The 16627-nt window shown below is 42.0% G+C and overlaps 1 protein-coding gene across 1 annotated transcript in view; it reads left to right on the forward strand.

Annotated features, from left to right (window-relative positions):
* Positions 1-9457: 9457 nt before the first annotated feature.
* LOC306917188 (rho GTPase-activating protein 20-like) overlaps positions 9458-16627 on the forward strand; it is a gene marked incomplete at its 3' end in the record, with an annotated part of 37781 nt that continues 30611 nt past the window's right edge. Inside the window, exon 1 of the mRNA XM_079495321.1 lies at positions 9458-9776. Within this exon, the coding sequence (XP_079351447.1) occupies positions 9678-9776 (99 nt within the window). The 5' untranslated portion in view covers positions 9458-9677. The remainder of the gene's footprint in view (positions 9777-16627) is intronic.

A 16627-nucleotide genomic window follows, 5' to 3' on the forward strand; every position in this document is an offset into this window, starting at 1 on the left:
TTTATGGTCAGGCCTTTTTATTCCACCCCCATAATACTGGAATCCAATTTCTATCCACACATACAATATATGAAAACATTTTACATGACATCTTAATGATAACTCAACCATAAATAAGAAAGTAGAGATATAGTATAAAAGAAACCATTTTAAACAATGTTCAGTGTGTTAATCCTAACCCAAATGCTTTGCTTTGCTCCGATACATTACTGTGTGTTGAATTGCATTCATTTTTGTGTGTTCATCAGAGCTAAACTTGCAATACATGCGTGACTTCATACATTAGTAGTGTTTTTGAACACTGCATTACAGTCGGGTAAATTCATAAATTCTCATTATGGTACATGAAGGAATTTGTAGTTTTTGTAGTTTTTGTTTCCCAAGTCCTCCAGCGCTCCAGCCAACTACCTATTTTGGAAAGAAAGTTTACACACACTAATGTAATACAGTATTTTCGGTTGTATTTGCTCCACAAATGACCAGTGAATCAATTAACTGATTGTCTTGACACAGATGATTGATTACATTATATAATGTGATCAATTAAGCACCAGTTTTCCTATAACTAGGGTTGTCCCGATCCGATCACCTGATCAGAAATCCAGACCGATCACGTCATTTTGATTCATGTATTACCAACTTACCATAGGAAAGATAACAGCAAACTATCAAAATAATAATTATTCTACATTCTCTAATTATGTAGACTTCTTGTAAATTAAGTAATTCAGATGTTTAACAATAATTTCACTCTTGAGAGCATAAAGGTTACCAATTCTCCATTATTTAGCTGGGGACCACCTGGAACCCTCAAGGACCACTGGTGGTCCCCGAACCACTGGTTGAGAACCACTGGTGTAGACCATGGGTTTTCAACTAGTGGTCCGTGAAGGTATTGCATGTAGTCCCTGACCATGCATTTAAATACGTAGGAAAGTATTATCTAGGCGTATGATGATGACTCATCAATGTTTACTGAGAAGTCGGACATCAAGTACTTGATGAAAAGAGTTAGAATCTCAAGGGGTCAAGTCACCATTATAAGGAAATGTTTCCATATCAATGTCATGTCTGCTCAGCATTGTGAGTTTAATTTCCCCTCACACTACGCCCATATCCCCCCTCCCAACACAACGGTGGTCCTCAGGTTGATTCTCAGTCAGGGTGGTAGTTTTAAACACTTCATTCACATTGACACCTAGTGACTGCAATGGAAACTAGAAAAAGTGCCCCTCGGGGCACAGGTCTCCACCAGGATAGGATTGTTTCAATTTGTATTGAAACACGTATGACGTATGACCATAATGCTTAGTAATGTTACGAAGATGAATGCAATGCATGTTGTATTTTCAATAAATGGCTGGCATACATTGACATGACATGATCCGGCTTGATTACATGACTGTAAAGATCATGTCTACAGACGTGATATTTCGATACAATCTGGAGGACTAATATAAAAAAAAGTGTTGCACCAGGTGAATAAGAGATGGTGACTCTCCTATTGGTTATATGGTGTACCTTAACTGATGTGTGCCTATGTTTCCTATTCAATATCCATATTGATTTCCATAAAAGTCTGATAGCTAAGACAAACTATACATCACAAATTATTCTAAATTGTTAATATATATCTTTAATCACTCACATTAGTGGATCTCTCTCACCCACACACATACACTAACAGAACAAGTAAGACGCGTGAACGCGGGAAGCGAACGCAGCTGTTGTGGCAGTCGGACACACATACACATACATGTTTGTTTTTTTTGCGTGCGTGCGTGCGATGCACGTACGTGCGTGCGTGTGTGCGTGCATGTGTGTTTTTGTGTGTGATACAGCTGTGCCCTCTGGTGGTGGGCGGGTGGTGTTACAGCGTGACACACAGACACACACACAGACAGACATGATCTGCTGGGTCTCATAGTAAATGCTCACTGCGTTCGCAATCACTGCGTTCGCAACTACAACTAACTGACTGCCTGCTGCTCTCTTGCATGCATGCAAGAGAGCAACAGTTCAGTACAGTACCTATAACAATAACAGTATAGTTGCACTGCTCAGTTCACACAGGTGTGATGTTTTATTATCTTTGTCGCTCAAACATTGGCAGAAGTGTATTTCTCAGTGGTTCACATGGGATGATTTGATGCCGTGATAAATATGATGTGTCTGGCGTGAGTGCGTGTGAAGAGAGCCGATTGTGTCTCACGCTCATTGCGTGAGAAGGCCTATCTCACAGCCCCCTTTCCACGCCCCCTTCCGGTAGATAGTGGTGTCATTTAACATTAGCATTTACACGTTTTTTTTCTCTGGAAAATCTAAGTACATTTCCTAATGTAAAAATGTGACAGACCAATATTATTATGAAGCAAACAAGATGGTAAATCAGCTCGAACAGATAGAACAAACCTTACCTTGAGAAAACAAAAGTTGTAGACTTCTTAAATTACCTCTGTTAACATGTAGTGTCTATGGAGTGACGTCACGCTATCGCCACTAGCCCAGAAAGGGGGCGTTTCCAGGGGGCGGGGAAATTCTGTGAGATAGGCCTGTTCTGAATATTTATCTCTGAAAACACTGAATATACAAGAAATGTTAACAGTGCCTTTATCTTAGTCTTGACATGAGTCAACCAACTTTAGAAACTGACTAAAGGTGGCCTTACAGTAGCCGATCTGAAATCTGTTAGCACCACACACTACAGGATAATCGGAGCGGGGCAGAGCAAATATCAAACATTCTTGATGTTGATCGGGCCGATCCCGATCGCGCTTTGAGCGGTCGGGCACCCCCAGAGCGTCAAAAATGCCCGATTATCGGATAGTGTAAAGGCCACCTTTACTTTATGCGAAGACCTACAAGCTCACAAATCGTTGCATCTACATCTAATGTCATCTTGATTGGCTGTTTTCAGCACGACACACATCGCACGACAAAGCAGAAAACGGGCTTCAGGAGTAAGCTTGCTAGACGTATTTGCACGACCAGAAAAATGTGATTAAAATAATGTATTCATTTGGGTTGAGATGACGAGGGAGATACAGTAAGGCAGTGTTTCCCAAACAGTGGGTCGGGGTCCGTTTGTGGGTCGTGCACACATTTTTATGGGTCCCATTATTTTTTTGTCTCCTACATTGTTTTAATTATTAGGCCTAGTATTTCAAAACATTTTCAAAAAATGTTTCATGAATTAAAAACAAATTCAACGATTTTCAATGAGTTATTTCATGAAGAAATCAAAAACATCAATGAAATTCCTTAAACAAATGCTTTAGTAGAGTGAAAATAACCGATCTACAAGCTCTCAACGTGGTGCGAAGCGTGAGCTTGGTTTGGGTCCCGGGGAGACATCACATTTCTCTTTTGGGTCACGGGCTAAAAGTGTTTTAATAAGTCTTACCCTTTAGTCTAATTGCAATCACCATTCACTCCAATGATGTGGTCTTGTTAAAGGGATAGTTCAGATTTTTTTAACTTAAGTTGTATGAAATACTTGCCATTAATATAGTGGTTGCAACTGTATTCATTGATTGCCCGAGTCCTGTGGTGGGAGTTCTGCTCTGGTTTTGGTGAAATATCAAGTAGTTCCGGTCATTTTGTGGGGGGCACTGGGTGCCACGCAGTAGAGTAAATTAGTCCACAAAACTAACGGCATTTGTATTGTTGACCTATTTTTTCGTTCTTTTTTTACCCCTCTATCACACAGAACTATGTTTTTTGTGTCCATATCACTACGCCCAAAAAATAGTTGGAGGGGTCAAAGTTGAACGAAAGTCGCGCTAATATTTTAGAAATAGGTCAACAATACAAATTACGTTCGTTTTGTGGATTAATTTACCTTTACTGCGTGGCACCAGTGCCCCCCACAAAATGACCGGAACTACTTAATATTCACCAAAACCAGAGCAGAACTCCCACCACAGGACTCGGGCAATCAATGAATACAGTTGCAACCACTATATTAATGGCAAGTATTTCATACAACTTAAGTTAAAAAAATCTGAACTATCCCTTTAATGTTAGGTTCATGTTTTTTTTAAATGTTCTTATGTGTTCCTTTTCATGCTCTAGTCATGCATTGTTGTGGATTTATATCATGCCATGTGAGCCCAAGAACATTTCCCACTTGATGTGGACAATAAAGTCATATTGCATATCAACCAAAAGGCATAACATTGTTATTGTTATCGCCACAGTGTTGACTGCATCGTATAAGGCAGGGTTCCCCAATTCATTTTCCTCAAGGGCCATATTTTGACTAGGGAACCAGGCTGGGGGCCGAGTCCGCATGCGCGAACAATTGGGTTTTTTATTTTTTCATTCATTCATTAAAATGTGTTCTCAACCAGTGGTCCTTGAGGGGGTGCCCAGTTTGACATGCATAGGCTACTGACCCCCATTTAATGCCATTTATATCTGGGACCCCCCCCCCCCCCCCCCCCCCCCCCCAAAACGAAACAAAACTTTTCTTTTCTTTTTTTAAAAATAAATCTTCCAGGGGCCACAAGGGGGCGCGCCGTGGGCCCGGCCGCCTATTGGGGAACCCTGGTATAAGGCCTTGGGTATTCATATGGTATTGCAATGTGGGATCTGATGTGTATGGGTGAGGTACTGAAGTGGAGAACGTGGCATCTGATGTGTATGGGTGAGGTACTGAAGTGGAGAATGTGAAATCTTTGATATTATAAAAACCTAAACCTTCTCTCTGTGTTCTCTTTCATACTGTAGGTCACTCTACTGCTGCCCGTCCTCCAGACAGGAGAACAGAGGACACGATGAAGAAGCTCAATACACCCATCAGTGCTGGAAGGAGGGTGTGGAGAGGAGAATTTTTTGACATGTCTATCAGAGCGTGCAGATTGCACAGTGAGTGAGTTGACAGATAGACACAACAACATGACGAGACGCTACACTTATTGTAGTTTTACTTTCACCTGCACCAAGTGGTTTAAAGAAATCTAACCCAAACAACAACACAATAAGAGTCACATACTGTTATGATTAACTCGGTTACTCGGAGGAGGAGGTGGAAATAACATCACAACGACAACTAATAGTAAGTATAACAGGTGTGTGTGTGTTAGAGATGTTTGTTGAGTGTTTGTGTTGGAACGCTCAGTTCATATACAGCTCCTTCCAGAGAGAGATCATATATGGAGAGTGGAGACACTACACTGCTGTGTGCGCTTGTGTATACGAGTCTCTCTCTCTCTCTCTCGTGTACATGATGCTGCGCAGCTAGGTCCTAAATAAGTCATTATTAGGCCAATTATACCCGAATAAGACCCGAAATTTCGATTTCCCTCCCACCCTTCAGCCCCCTCTGGTATAAATACCTTCCAGCGTCCCTCTACATTCCATGGTAAATCAAATGTCGATAGGAACCACACGGCCATCGAGACAGGGGGGTTTGATTCCTCAGTATAGCTGAGCACTCCAGTGAAGTAAGCCTTCCTTGCCGAGCCTATCTCCTGTTCCTGTAGCGTGAGGCAGCTTGATGTACAAGTACACCCCCTGGACATGATGCTACAGTAGTATGTCGCAGGAACTTACCCCCAATCCAACCCTTGATGGTGAGTGCCACGTGAGCTTGTAGATCGGCTATTTCCACTATTGCTTAATTATACATACTAGCCCTTACCAGTTGTGAGATATTGCGCCCCCCCCCCCCCCCTTGTGGCCGCCGGGGGTACTGCACCCTGGTGTGTTTTTAATTCACTAATAAATGCATTATTAATCATTAATGTGTAAAATCAAAAAAAGGGCTTCGTTAAGACCTCCATATTATTATGGTCAATGCCTGTGTAAAAAGTGGGAGCGATTGGTGCAGGTGGTGAGGAGATACGGCGGCGTTTCTGACACACATTCATTCATTCAGACAGACATTGACTGAATTATAGTATGATGATAGTATGATATGATATGATATGATATGATATGATATGATATGATGATATGATGATGATGATGATTTGTTGTACTGGTCCCATTTTTCAGACTCTTTGACCCGGCCAGGGATCGAACCCCGACCTGTATCAGTGGTTTTCTGCCTGCACTCAAAAATCGGCAATTCAACTTTCCCATAGAGAATTACAAAAACATTTATATCCATTATTTTTAGCCTAGAATCAAGCCAACCAGGATGGCTTGATTCTAGGCTTAAAATAATTGATGTAAATATTTTTGTAAATCTCTATGAGAAAAGATAATGGACGATTTTTCAGTGGAACCAGGAAACCACACCCACTGCTTTGCCCTAGCACGGCGTCGGTTGTATTACAACATCATTCATTACACCTCAACTCATCTCTGTTATTTCCAAGATGATGATGGAACCTAGTCAACCTACCTACAGGTACCAGGTAAGTTTTCAGCACTGGGGTGGTTTTGTAATCTGATTTCAATAAAGATGGTTAAAAATACAAGTCTGTGTGTGATTATTATGCCTGTGGACTTTTTATAGATCGATTCACGTTGCGTTTGTTCACACATTTTGTTGTCGGTTATCAGATGCCTGGAGTTTAAAGGGAGAATCCTTCTTATGCTTATCTATATATACAATTGAGAAGTTGGACAAGTTGTGAGCGTGCACAGTTCGGGTGGCTAAGTCATAGACCGTGACGCATGCGGAGGTGCTGTTCACGCCTGTGCTTTGTAGCTGTGATACATCACTGACTTCACCTGCGTTCATCCCAGCTGTGGGTCAGGGACTACTGGCCAATGCCAGCGAGGCCAGCTGTTGCAGTTTCCCTTTCCGTGATGCGATGGAGCGACTGTGGTGCGCACGGGGGAAAAAAATCACATCGCTGTCTGCCTTTGTTCAAAATGTACGCTTCGTGTGTCACTCGGACACAAGATATTCACGGAGAAACGACAACAACACGGCCACGTGGCGTTAGCGGCACGCAAGCTTCTAGTATAATATAGGCAGCGCAAACAGTGCTCGTCCTAAATGTGTCCCGAAAGTGACATGTGAAAGTACATGTGCACTACATAAGTACACTTCAGGTACACAGTTCTTCCTTACTTCAGCTAACTTTGTTTTCAAATATGATGCTTTGCATGGTCCTGTTAATATTAGTGTGTACATTTGTCCATGTAAACGTGGAAATCAGATGAGTGGTGGTAGCCTATATGAGCTGCAGACGGAGACATCAAAAAATCTAAATGTTTAATAAACCTAACACCCACTTTTCCCCCAAATGGCCCATTATTTAAATATCATAGATGGAAATGATGTGGGGGAGAGATGGCTGCTTTTCTTTGCCATGCCCAAGGCAGCTCATTATCAACATCACACTAGCTAAGCCTAATCATTAGACTGAGCCACTTTTAACAGGGCTGATTGTGGCCAATTTGGGGAGCGAACGTGTGCACATAGCACACGCAATTTCTCTCTGTCACTTTTTGCCCTGGTTCTAATACTTTAGCCCAGTTTGTGGCCCACTTCTGTCCCCACTCCCAGAGGTATAATCGATTTGGGGACGATATGCATATTTCTTTCTGTGTCTTTGTTTCTATTTCAGAGCCTTTTTCTGGAACACATTGTCTTGATGTGTTTTGAACACTGATAGTCAGTGTGCCACATATATAACTAGAAAAAGTGCCCCTCGGGGCACAGGTCTCCACCAGGGCAGGTCAGGTTGTGGCCTCCTGGTGGCGCTATAATAGGCCAATGTGAAAAGGGTGCCATTTCTTCATACGCCTTTGATGGCAATTGGATGATTTGAGGCATTTTGTTCCAATGTTGTTTTGTTTTGCAAAAATCAATTTTAGGTAAAACATGTGAAAAGCTGCCTCATGGTGGCGCTATAACAGGCCGTTCTGGAAAATGTGGGGCAGAGGTTCATCGTTGGCATCCAGGGAGTGTGTGTGCAAAGTTTGGCATCGACCGGGTTAACGGTGCCGGAGATTAGCTGGTAACAGACAGACAGACGGACGGAAGGACAGACACACACACACACACACACGGACGGAGTGCAAAACATACTCTCTCCCCATGCCTTCGGCCTGGTGGAGAAAATTATGACACCACATCAAAATTAAATATTCCCAGTTGATTTTGATTATCCATAGGATACACATAACCTTAGAAATATTTTCTTTCACATCAGGATGTAATGATCATTAAACTCAGAGCAATAACCCACCTATCTCCCAGAATCCCTCCCCAGTCATGAGTTAGGAGTTTGAATGAATGTACAATGATGTGCAGGATGTAATTTGTAGATGTGAGTGGACTTAACTTAACTGGCTAAACGTTTCTGGAATGACTAGAAAAAACTTCTCTGTCTCACACTTATGCCATACGTCGTGTGCCAGTGATCACCCTCCCCTGGGCCAATGTTGGCACCCGTGTCTAAGGTTGCCTACGCCTGATCTAGGCTATATTCAAAAGCAGATCTCTGATAATGACTTCAAAGGAAAGGACCTGCAGGAACTTGCATGAAATAAAAATAAATGTTGCTCTTTATTGGACGTTTGGGTCGTTAGACCTTCGTCGTGTGCGGGTCCTCTTCTTTGATGTCATTATCAGAGAATCCCCGTTTTTAATCTTAGCTCACCTTGAAACCAAGCGCAGTGTCTTCCTCAGGGTTCCCTGAGTAGCATGTCTATGTCTTCCTCGTGGTTCCCTGAGGGTTCCCAGGGTTCTTCCTCAGGGTTCCCTGAGGAAGACTATTATTGTGTTTCCTGCACCTTTTTTTATTTATTTTTCATCGTGGCTTAGAGTTGTGCAGCCTAATCCTTCTCAATGTTATTACAAACACATTGTAATGTAATGTTATTTTTTTTACATAATGGCCTACATTAATTAAGAAGACATAGACGTGCTACTAGCCGGGGAGCCAGTCACCCAAAATTGGACAGGACCTGTGATGTCATGCTGTACTTTTTATTTGTGTTTTTTTCTATTCATTTGGTTATTAAGGTCCACAGAATGAGAGGCCTGCTCTTCCGGAAACATCGCGAAAAAAAGTTATGCCAATTTTTGTTAGTTATGCCATTGACAATGAATGGAGAATTTACGTCATAAATTATGTGGACGAGCACATTGGCTATTTTCGTCCTACACAAAGATTAAATTCCCATTGACAATATTATTGATATTTATTTTCGTATATTTTGTTTTACGTCATGATGTACGATGATAAGAGCGCCCCTCACTTCACACGGGTGTGCTTTTTATTTTACACACCTCCATCCTCTGCTCTAGATTGGAACCACTGACTGGCCCCAAGTGACCGGTAGGCCCCGCCCCCATCTGCCTCCAGGCTGTGCGTAAAGACGCATACTGAATTGGCACACTTTAAAGTCTGGGTTATTCTCACACAGACAGGACTCCTCTGTAGGTGAGGACGAGGTACTTACTTAAGAGCCTTACTTCTCATTCCCAGTGGATAATTAATGATGAAGAGCAGCTGTGGCAGATTGACAGATTTGTTTAAATAGTCTCTTAGTTTCTGCGCCAGCTTGAAGTTCATTTATAATTTTTACGCACGATTCAATGCCAGCTATACACGTTTTGTTTGGGTTCTTTGCCTGTATGTATCGGATGGGATGGAGCTAAAGAGCAGACTTTTGCTATTATTGCATCATCACCGTCGGGAGCCCGTCGTGCGACTTTGAGCTTTCAGTGCGTATTATTATTATTATTAATTTTTTTTGGAGCCTGGATGGAAAACATGTCGCCGCAGCAGCAGGACAGCCTGAGCCGTAGCCGAGCCTCTCTGTTCGGGGACGCGAGGAGCAGCGGACAACACGATAACAAACGGGTAGGGGTGTGTGTGTGTGTGTGTGTGTGTGTGTGTGTGTGTGTGTGTGTGTGTGTGTGCGCGCGCGTGTGTCCGCGTGCGCGAGGGTGCAAATAACACAATACGAGTCCCTTGGGTTACATGTTGTACACATTAATTCGGCTACCAACTGTCTGTTATATAGGCTATCCTCCCTTCGACCCATTTAGATTTGGGTCGAGCTGCCACACAGCCACTAACATTATGCAGAAATTGAGCATTTGAATGAGTTGTAAATTATGCAATTTAGTCAAGTGAACGTTCTTATACCAAAACATATATATTTCAAAACAGGCCTACAGTATGTTACAATGTTCAAAAAGTCTATTCTAAAGAACATATAGGCCTATATTCAGTCAATATTGAATCCCATTGTCCATTGAAATTTCAGGATATCTACACTATAGGAGCTGATCAGATATGTGCATCTGATTCTCATGCTTTTGGATGCCCAGCCCAGTAGGGCTACGGCTACGCAACATAAGTATACTAGAGACTGCTCCTGTTGTAGTATACTGATTAAGGAATCAGTATACTACAACTCTAACTGATTTTGTATCATTCTGCTATTCTGGGTAAAACGTACGAGAATTCTGCAACATCACCACAATACAAACTTCTGATCTGAGACCAGATTCTACAAATGACATCTAAATCCTAACAGTTTTCTGAAAAACCTATGTTTCTATGTCGGTGGTTCTCAAACTTTCTCATGTCAAGGACCACCAAAATGATATGCATTTGGCTGCAAACCCCTTACAATATGTTGTCCTGCAGGGACCCCCAGAATCAAAGAGTTGAGTTAAAAACGTTCGCTGTGAAAGAATATAATATTCAAATATTTGCGGCACATTTTCACAATTTTTCAAAAATAGCAGATCTACCAGCTCATAGCGTGGCACTGAGTGTTGCACTATGAGCTTGTAGATCTGCTATTTTTCACCAGCTAAGGTTTAAAATAATGCTTAAAGTGGTTGGTGACACAGATGCTTCCAGGTCTTAATGGGTTCTAATTGAGGTTGCATGTTGTAATGTCCTTGTTAATTTCAACCTGTGTTAGCATGTTGACTTTCAACTGCGAGCAGCAATTGAACTACAATGCCCTGTTAGTGTGAGTCAAACCAGAATAGTTGGAATCCTGGGTCCCATGGCAACATATCACACTGGAATCCCAAACAAGAGATATGGTATTGTAAAAATCATACAATATCTGAGGACCCTGTTTAGTTAGAGTAGAGTCTACTCTACTCAGTAGACAACGGTCACTTTAAATCTTGATCATTTGCCTTTTATATGAGCATTGATTTATTGATTGAAAATTGTATTAACAGTTTGTAGAATGGGTACAGTTCAAGGAAAGTACAGGTCAATACAAAAAACTGCTAAGAGGATGAAACCAGAAAAAGCACTAAAGACTTGTTTACATATATTTTCAATTCATCAGAACATTTAAAGACATACAAATGTGTACTTCTATGCATAAAAAAAGCATAACCCTGAATGCCTGGGTTTGTGATCCCCATATATCCCATTCAGGTCAATCAAAGCTGATACTGCTGTATAGAATAGATAAACATGTACTTGACTGACAGCAAGTATTCTTTTATGTGAAAAAGCTGTCATCACTGTAGTTATTCTGTAATTTATCATCTGCCGTTTCTTTAGCAACTTGGCAGTGTGTTTGTACACACTAGTCACAGACTGTTTAAAGCTGGGACAGACCATTTTAAGTAGCCTATTGTTTTGTGTTTTTCAAATAACATGACTTTGACCTACTTTGGGCTGAAATGACATAAATTCCATTAGAGCAGATGACTGTCAGTTTGTGCTTGGAGCTCTAAGGCTTACATGGAGGGAATGAGTTTTGCACAATATTCCGAAAATATTGTTCTGGCATGAAGACGACGTGTTTACATTGTTGGAACAACTCCTGGGTGGATGAAGAAAGAATCACACTATTCACTCACAACAGCTTGAATAAGTGTGTGTGTGTGTGTGTGTGTGTGTGTGTGTGTGTGTGTGTGTGTGTGTGTGTGTGTGTGTGTGTGTGTGTGTGTGTGTGTGTGTGTGTGTGTGTGTGTGTGTGTGTGTGTGTGTGTGTGTGTGTGTGTGTGTGTGTGTGTGTGTGTGTGTGTGTGTGTGTGTGTGTGTGTGTGTGTGTGTGTGTGTGTGTGTGTGTGTGTGTGTGTGTGTGCCCCCCCGCGCGCCTGTCTGGAAGGCATTGGTCCAGAAAGGGCCAGTCTTGCATAAATCTAAATGCAAATATGATGCCAAAAACATGCAAATCAAGGCCTTAATCATCTTGGTTGGAATGTTCAAATTCATTCCGATGCTAAATCAAGTGTGTTGGTTTCCAGAGCCCGAAAATAGAAAAAGTGATCGTTATTATCGTTTATTGTAACGTATAATTGTATCGTGGAGATTTTAATTTATAGTAAAATTGTCCTCCGTCAACTGTCGACTTCCTGCGCACGCATGAAATGCGCACCGGAAGAAAAGATATGTTTTAGTTACTCCACCCTCTAGATCTTGTCAATAGAAGACCAGATTTTTCTTTCTGGTGACATTTTTTCTTTTCTGGCCAAAACTTGCATTTTATACGTGTGGTGGGGAGTCTGAGTCCCCAGACTCCCCACCACACGTATAAAATGCAAGTTTATGATGATGATTAGATGATTCCCCCCCCCCTTTTTTTCCCCCTATCCCACCCTCCCCCCACCCACAATCCCAAGGATAGTCGGAAAAACAGTCTGGAGGAAATAAAATAAATAAATATATCTATATACACATACACAAAATACATGCATACATAATTACAAAAAATAAAAATATAATCAAATAAAAAGCAGATTTTTCATAGCAGAGCAGATTTTGTTTCTGTTGTGGTTTGGCGTTGGCCGAGGCATAGGCACGATTAGACGATTTTGTAATAATTGTGACAGTCCTGCATGTGTCCAGCCCAGCCCAGTTCAGCAGCACATTATCTTTACGAGGGGAGCAGCGAACACACCAGCAGGCTGGCCCATTTGTCCTCTCGTCTCGTGTGGTTACTGAGTTACTAGCACAGTGTCATTAATCACACAACTACGCGCTACTGTATGCGGACATTCTGAAGTCAGGTGGCGGTCAGCCTGTTCCGAGCCATGTTCATTCATTCTGGGGCTAGGCTGCCATGTTGTCCTGGACAAATACCACCCAAATACATCTACAGTCAATGACCTGATATTACATCATTTCAACCCTTAACTACTAGCTGTGGTGGAAATTCAATTGTTTTACTTAAGTAAACGTATCAATACAGCCATGTCGAACTACTCTGTTACAAGTAAAAGTCTGGAATTCAAAATGGACTTAAAGTACCAAAACAAAGACAGTACAGAATGTCCCGTTTTCAGTTTTCAAATGTATACAAATATTTTGAAAACGGCAGATCTACAAGCTCACAATGTGCCACGATGCGACGCATTGTGACTTTGTAGATCTGCTATTTTCAAATGGCCGAAATGTATATAGGGCTTATAGGTAATGTATGTTTTGTAATAATAATCAAAATCTACAAAGTAACTAACTCATATTTTCAAATAAATGTAGTGGAGTAAAAGTACAATATTTGGCAGGTGCGCAACTACCGTGACGCAGGCAGCGCAATTGCGTTGGGGCCCAGAGGCATTTGGGGTCCATGGCCGCCCACCCGTGCAGTCTGTAAGATAAAAATATAAATTCGGGGCACGGTGGCACAGTTGGTAGTGCTGTCGCCTCACAGCTAGAAGGTCCTGGGTTCGATTCCCGCTCGGGACGCTGTGGGTGCTGGCGGCGTGTTTCCTCCTCCGCGTCATCAGTGCCCATACCCGAGGCGGGGTTGGCGAAAGGGCCTTTCTGTGTGGAGTTTGCATGTTCTCCCCGTGTCCCCTAGGGTAGGTACCCTCACAAAAAACAGGCAGTAATCCTGGTCTCTAAACTGCCTCCCCCTGGCCAGCCGGGGCGCCTGAAGTAGGGGAAAGGAACTGGTCAGAATAACGTGTTCCTTCCACGCGCTACGTCCAACCAGGGAAACTCCCCCCTGTCAGGTGTAAAGGAGCAACTTGGACACTCAAGCATGAAGGAAGCATGAGTTCAAGTCCGTTGCTCTCCCCATGTCCCCCATATATGGGGACTAGGTTGGCGGAGGGTTTGTAGAGCCCAGGATCACATTAGATAACACAGGGGTGAAAAATGGGTTACAAAATCGTGGGATAAAAAATAAAGAAAAATTATAAATTCATACAGATTCATACAGAGATGCAATTGAGTGGCTGGGGGGGGGCGGCCCACCCTCGCCAGCCTGCATTGGGGCTGTCCAATAAGGCCCTTCAGCTTGTTAAGGGATTGGAATGCTATGCAATAGAGCGTTGCAGTCCCGCCCCTTTTCATGACGACGAGTGACCCGGAAAATAATTCCCCGGCGTTCATTTTCCTCATAGACTTTTCAAAAAGTATTTATTTAAAGACGTTTACGCCTTTATTTTGGGCCGATCAAATCATTTGTAAGAAGAAAAACAAAACAAAAAGTGTTGTATCCTGCCTTTTTATTCTTCTTTCTAATTGAGGTCATGATTTAATCGACTGAAACTATGACGAAAAATGTTCGTCCACTACCTGTTTAGTCCAGTGACCAAAGTCACTGACGGAAACTAAATAAATAAAAACGAAATAAAAACTAAGCTATGATGACTAAAAAACTATGACTAAATATATTGACAATTTTGTCAAGAAATAAAAACTAGATTAAAATGTTAGGTAGGGACTAGTGGAGAAAAGATCCAGTAGAAGTTGACAAAATCAACTGTGGGTTTAGTAACACTAAAACTAGACTAACATTAAAACATTTCAGATGACTAAAATATGACCTAAACTAAATTACATTTTACTCAAAAGACTCACTAGATCTAAATCAAAATTTGCTGTCAAAAACAACGCTGTAAATGGTAAATGGTGCATTTATATAGCGCCTTTATCCAAGGCACCTTACATAGATTGTGCATTACATTCACCCATTCACACACACATTCATACACCGATTGCGGCAGAAGCCATGCAAGGTACCAACCAGCACATCGGGAGCAATTTGGGGTTCAGTGTCTTGCCCAAGGACACTTCGACATGTAGCCAGGAGGAGCCGGGATTCGAACCGCCGACCCATGGATCATTGGATGACCTGCGACCTGCATTGAACGACCTGCGACCTGCTCTACCTCTTGCTCTACCTCTACCTCTTGAGCCACAGACTCTGTAAAGACAGTTTATTCAGCTCCTGTGGCCATGTGATGCTGGAGAGCTTGTCTCTATCCTAGTGACCTCTGCCCCTCGCAGACTGTTACTACTATTCCACCGCTGAGCCCATGTACGCTGTATGCAAATTACATAATTGTCTCCACCAGGCCGAAGGCATGGGGAGAGAGAGTATGTTTTGCACTCCGTCCGTCTGCGTCCGTCCGTCTGTGTACAGATAATCTCCGGCACCGTTAACCCGGTCGATGCAAAATTTTGCACACACTCCCTGGATGCCAACGATGAACCTCTGCCCCTAATTTCCCAGAACGGCCTGTTATAGCGCCACCAGGAGGCCGACTTTTTGAAAAACACATTTTTTTATATTACTCCTCCAGATTCTGTCCAAAAATCCTGCAAATCATTACACACTATCTCTATAGTCATGTGTTCAAGCCGGATCTTTCCGATATTTCATATTCCATCCTAATTGGCTAACATTGGCTTGCAGGTTTGGCCCGTTTTGAACAAAAAGCCTCAAATCATGAACGCAGCGTGCAATTTACGTGAGATCTTTCACAGACTTTCCTACTAGGCTGAGGAATATAACCCACCCTTTTCACATTGGCCTGTTATAGCGCCACCAACAGGTGGATTTTTGCAAAACACATTTTTGGAACAAAATGCCTCAAATCATGAACGCAGCGTGCAATTTATGTGCAATCTTTCACGGACTTTCCTACTAGTTTGTGAAATGAGAAGCACACTATAATCATACCAGCGGGCATGCTGGAATATTAGTTCATGAAATGGTTGATAAAAGCTTGTGATGTTAAAAGAAAGGACAGCAAAGCGTTAGCATGTTGGATTTCAGAAGTGGTGGAAAGTAACTATAAGTACTTAACCCATTTTGACCTGAGATCAGATTCTAAAAATGTCTTCTACATCCTGACAGTTTTCTGAAAAAGCTATGTTTCTATGTCAGTGGTTCTTCGATTTTTCAAAAATAGCAGACCTACAAGCTCGTACCTTGGCCATTATTTTTGCCAAGGTACATTTTTAATTTCTGACTTGTAACAAAGTAGTTCTACAAATCTAAGTATTGATTGCGAACGCAGTGAGCACTAACTTTGAGACCTAGCAGAACATGTCTGTCTGTGTGTGTGTCTGTGTGTCACGCTGTAACACCACCCGCCCGCCACCAGAGGGCGAGGCGCAGCTGTATCACACACAAAAAAACACACACACACACACAAAAAACGTAACTTAAAAAAAAACGTAACTTAAAAAAAAAACACACACACGTACACATACACACTAAAAAAGGAACTTAAAAAAAACTTAACTTAAAAAAAACTTAAAAAATAAATTAATAAGTACGTAATTTATTGTAATTGTTGTTATTGCAATTTACGAGCTGCGTTCGCTTCCCGCGTTTGCGCGTCTTACTTGTACTTTTACTTAAGTACAACAATTGAATACTTTTTCCCCCACTGGTCTTCAGTTAGTTGCCTGGTGGAATTGAATGGACCTTTTCACAGCAGATATTTTGAGCGGGATAAACACAGCTGGAGGTAATGACATTA

This window comes from Electrona antarctica, assembly GCF_951216825.1.
Source record: "Electrona antarctica genome assembly, chromosome: 24".
Lineage (NCBI taxonomy): Eukaryota > Metazoa > Chordata > Actinopteri > Myctophiformes > Myctophidae > Electrona > Electrona antarctica.